The sequence below is a fragment of the Cavia porcellus genome, unplaced genomic scaffold, assembly GCF_034190915.1.
Source record: "Cavia porcellus strain 051 isolate PalLab524CR breed Dunkin Hartley unplaced genomic scaffold, mCavPor4.1 scaffold_28, whole genome shotgun sequence".
Taxonomy (NCBI): Eukaryota; Metazoa; Chordata; class Mammalia; order Rodentia; family Caviidae; genus Cavia; species Cavia porcellus.
The window spans coordinates 52841060-52845905 of record NW_026947511.1 but is presented as its reverse complement, the minus strand read 5'-3'; the positions used below and the strand labels follow the sequence as shown (position 1 = coordinate 52845905).

Below are 4846 nucleotides of genomic sequence, written 5' to 3'. Positions count from 1 at the left end.
AATACAAACAATAAAGAAATTACAATGAGATGCATTATACTGCCTCTGGCCTCCACACTCAGTCACAGACATATTACTCTGAAGGGACTTTCTCTCCAGAATTTCCCCTCCCTCATACTGAGGGACTCCTCTCTAGACACCTCCACAATAAGTACTAATTATGAGAACAGAACATAGATTTCCCAGAGCTCTGACCCTTCTTGTAAATAATGAGGAAAGTGTATTCCCCTTTCCTCACTAGTGAGAGGATTCACCAGTGTCCTCCCTCTTCTCTCCAACTGCCATGGCCCTAAGGATTCTGAAGGAGACACCTGCTATCGCCATCAACTAATGGTAATCAGCTGACTGCTTACCACTACAAGACTGAGTCAAGTCCTTGCCTTGTCTTTTTATCGGTACCAGGGATCGAACTCACGACTGCCTGCTTGCAAGGCAGGCGCTTATGCCGCTGAGCTAAACCCCCAGCCCCCAGTCCTTGCCTTGTCTATATCCCCACATCCCAAAACAGAACCACCACCTGTGCATTTGAATTCCTTCTCAATGTCCTATTGGTTCCTTTGCTGACAAGCAAGATGGCACTTGAGGTGCCTGGATATGACTTCAGGCACTCATTTCAGACACCAATGCAGTTATACTGTTGGAGTTTTTGTTGATCTTCTCAGTATCATCTCAAACTCAGATCCAGAGGAGGAGCAGTAAACCCACATAACATCTGAATACTCAAGGTTTAAAATATTCAGACCAGAGACTAGACATGAAGGTGAGTTTATCATTACTTTCCCTTAGGAAAACACAGTTTTGCAGCTGGGAGGAATTTTGTATTATATCAAGGAGGTTTGGGGAAAACCCTACAATATATCCTATATTTTATTTCTGTGTGCACAAGGAGAATGATGGTGGGGGTGTGTAAGCATGTGTGTTGCGTTATGTATTTGGAAATGCGTTCATACATGTAATAAGGATGTTATCTGGGAATTTTGTTAGTATTTTCATGCTGTGGCATGTTTGAAGGAAAATGGCTCAGGACTTGCCTGGTAGAAGTGGTGTGCAGCTAGCTAATCACGGTACTAAAAACCTTACTTCTTGTGACTCAACATCACCAGCTGCCGTTGGTCCATAAGACCAAATTTACCTCCCATGCTTTGCGTCTATTATGACTCCAATGCAGTAAAATTATCTAGAAATAAACATCATGCTTTGTGTGTCCTCTTATTCTCTAATGTCTCTAGAATTACAGAGCTGGGTTTATCTGAAAAAAAAAACAGAAAATACTTGGAATTAGATTTAAGCCAAATGATGTGATCTTGTTACTTCATTTCAGCCACTTTATTGTCCTACTCTATAAAATTATTCTCTGGTTTTCAAGTGAATAAAGATTGGAGTTAATATATGAAAGAAATAAGAATTTTTATAACATTTCTGTCAAAAACTAGTATAAGAACTCTTAAAATTTGTTTCTTGGGCTGGAGGGTATAGTTCAGTAGGAAACTGAGAGCTTAGCAAGCTTGAGGATGTGTTCAGTTCCCAGGACCACACACACAAAGACTCATTTTTTGATTTGTAAAAACAGGGTTCAATACATACCTACCATGTACTTTGTGTTTTATCTATTTAGCTCATTTCACCTACTGCTGCTTTTATGTAAGAAAACTGGGTCACAGAGAGGCTCAATAACATGTTCAAAGGTCCTGTTAGGAAACAGCAGAGCCAAGACTCAAATCCAGGCACCTGGATCTTGAACACTTGTTCCTATTCGTCATAGTAACACTTGTTCTGCCAAATAAGGACAGAGTGAGAGTACCACATAAGCAGGATGTCTTGTCGGGGGGAAAGTAGTATTTCTGGGAAAATAAAAAATAAGAGGATTATTATTTTAAAATTAAAAGCATGAATATGCTGTTTGAAATGTTATCTATCTAAATGATATGCCAGGAAAATTGTAGTAGAAATGTTTTATAGGAATTTTATCAGCCGTGATGGTTTCTATATTATAAGGTATTTGACTCAATGTCAAGTTAAAATTCCTTTTGTTCCTTGTGTTCTCTCTCCATTTGTCTGAGAATATTTGACAGTAGAGCTAAGATAGAATAAAAACCTTAGAAGTTACCTAATACAAACTCCTCACTTTATGCATGACAAAATTAAAACAAGGGGACCTGAAGTGACCTACCCATATCAAGTATTAGGATAAAGATGGCTACTCGCTAGGACCAAAGTCTTCTGACTTCTAGACTACCAGCAAGTGTTCTTTCCTCCACCACCACTGGTTTAAAAGCTAGCATTCGCGTGTTGATCCGTGGTGATCATGATCATGGTGTGTAACAGGAGGAAGAGCAAGGACATTGCAAGCAGCCTCCATTCATGACAGTAGTCAGTAACGCATTGGGTTGTGTTAAAAATTAAACTGAGGCACCATGAAAAATGTAAAGAGTTTATGTGAAGACTGATCCATGAATTGGGCAGCACCAATCCAGAAGAGAGATTCATACGGGACAGACACAGAAGTAAGATAATGAAAGCATTTGACTTGTTATAATTAGAAGGCTGCCATATTTGGTCTGTCTCATTAGAAATTCCCTAGTTATACAAATGTCTTGCCTGACTTAAATGAAGTGTAAGTTATGTTTGCAAATAGAGGAAGGTTAAGGTCACTTATGTGGCCTAACTGGTTTTGAATGCTCAGGGATTTTTCTTTCCATCTGAATCTAATGGTTGCATAAATAAAACAAGGAAGGTGATAATTATGGTCTGTAAGTATTAGACCAAGTTTGATATATTGCTCCGATTTTAGGCACTGCACACTTTCAAGGAAACAGGGGAAAGGGAGGCTTACGGTGGAATCTCTCATTTGAAGGTCATATGAGAGGAAAACTAGATTTCTCCTGGTCCCTGGGAATATAACCAGAACTAGGGAGGCAGGTGAAGGAACGCTGATTTGAAAATCAGACCAATCTGAGTACAAGTTATACACAGCCACTGCCTAGCTATGACCTTAGAGCAACTTAATTATCTTTTATGAGCCTCCACCTGATCCTTCACAAAATAGAGCTTCCATTTGTCTCGTGGGATCTTGTAGCTAAACCAAGGAACACTGGCATGTTGGCATATGGCCTCCAAACAAACTCCACGTTCAGATCTCTAGATGGAATTACGGTTAATAAATTATCTGCGTGCTGTGTCTCTTCCCCAGCCGGGGTTTTCCTTTGCAGGTCAGTGACTGGGCCATCGCTGCCGTTCAGTCATACCAAACCTTCCCAGAGTTTCTCTTCTTAGGTCAACCACAGCAGCAGCACCAGGGAGCGCGTCCTCCTGCTGGGCTTCTCCGACTGGCCCTCCCTTCAGCCGCTGCTCTTGGTCCTGGTTCTCCTGTGCTATGTCCTGACGCTCACCGGCAACTCGGGGCTGGTGCTGCTGGCCGTGCGAGACCCGCGCCTGCACGCGCCCATGTACTACTTCCTGCGCCACCTGGCCGCGCTGGACGCGGCCTTCGCCACCAGTGTGGCGCCGCCCCTGCTGGCCGGCTTGCGCGGCCCGGCGGTGCTGCTGCCCCGAGAGGGCTGCCTGGCGCAGCTGTGCGCGTCGCTGGCGCTGGGCTCGGCCGAGTGCGTGCTGCTGGCGGCGATGGCGCTGGACCGCGCGGCCGCCGTGTGCCGCCCGCTGCACCACGCCCGGCTCTGCTCCCCGCGCCTCTGCCGCGCGCTGGCCGCAGCCTCCTGGCTCGGTGGCCTGGCCAACTCGGCCGCGCAGACCGCGCTGTTCGCCGCCCGGCCTCTGTGCGCGCCCCTGCGGCTGGACCACTTCATCTGCGAGCTGCCCGCGCTGCTGCAGCTGACCTGCGCCGGCGGCCGCGGGGGAGACTCGGTGGAGCGCCAGATGCTCGCCGCCCGCGTGGTCGTCCTGCTGCTGCCGTCCGCCGTCATCCTGGCCTCTTACGGCGCAGTGGGCAGAGTGGTGTGCGCCATGAGGTCCCGCGGGGGCCGGAGGAAAGCGGTGGGCACGTGTGGCTCCCACCTGACCGCAGTCAGCCTGTTCTATGGCTCTGCCATCTACACCTACCTGCAGCCCACGCACAGCTACAACCAGAGCCGAGGCAAGTTCGTTTCTCTCTTCTACACTGTGCTCACACCAGCCCTCAACCCGCTCATCTACACGCTAAGGAACAAAGAAGTGAAGGGGGCAGCGAGGAGGCTTCAGAAAAGTCTGTGGGGGAGGCGGGACCGACAGTGACGGGCCCAAGGATGGAAGTGCCCCGTCGGTCAGTTTCCGAATCTGCAGGATTTGTCTCAGGGAATCTGGCGTTGATGGAGAGATCCTCTCACCGGGTGGGGCTCACATTCCTGCAGGGAAAACCCCCGTGCGATCTATATTTATACCTTTTTGGGAAGGGGAAATGGACCCTAAGCTAAATAGGAAAAGCATGATTTGAGGCACCCTTCCTCATCCTCAGGGGACGCCGTAACCACCCTTCACCTAGTCTGATGCAAGACTATGGAAGAGCCGTGCTCTCTGCCATCGGGGCTCGTTAAAGTTAACGAGCGAGTCACAGAACCGTGACCTCTCTTTTTAAGGAAAACGGACCCAACATCATGCAGACCTAGGGAGCTGATCAGCGCCCACCAGAGCCCTGGACCCACAGTGCTGAGAGACCCATAGATGCGGGGAACTGTGCTGAGTGAGGTGATGCTGAGAAACCGACCTGCGGGAAATGGTTATTTGACAGGTTTTAAGGAGAAGGAGCTAGAATTGGTAAGGAAGAAGGCAAGGCAAGAAGAGAGGAGAGGGGCTGCGAGGGGAAGACTCAGATTCTCAAGAGAGGAGTAGGGATCCAGCGGAAAAAACAAACACG

The 4846-nt window shown here is 47.6% G+C and overlaps 1 protein-coding gene across 1 annotated transcript; it reads left to right on the top strand.

Annotated features, from left to right (window-relative positions):
- Positions 1-754: 754 nt before the first annotated feature.
- On the top strand, positions 755-4227 carry LOC100716114 (putative olfactory receptor 2I1). Its single transcript, XM_003461153.1, has 2 exons — positions 755-760; positions 3274-4227. The coding sequence occupies exons 1-2, from the start codon at positions 755-757 to the stop codon at positions 4225-4227; spliced, it is 960 nt and encodes a 319-aa protein (XP_003461201.1).
- Positions 4228-4846: the final 619 nt, after the last annotated feature.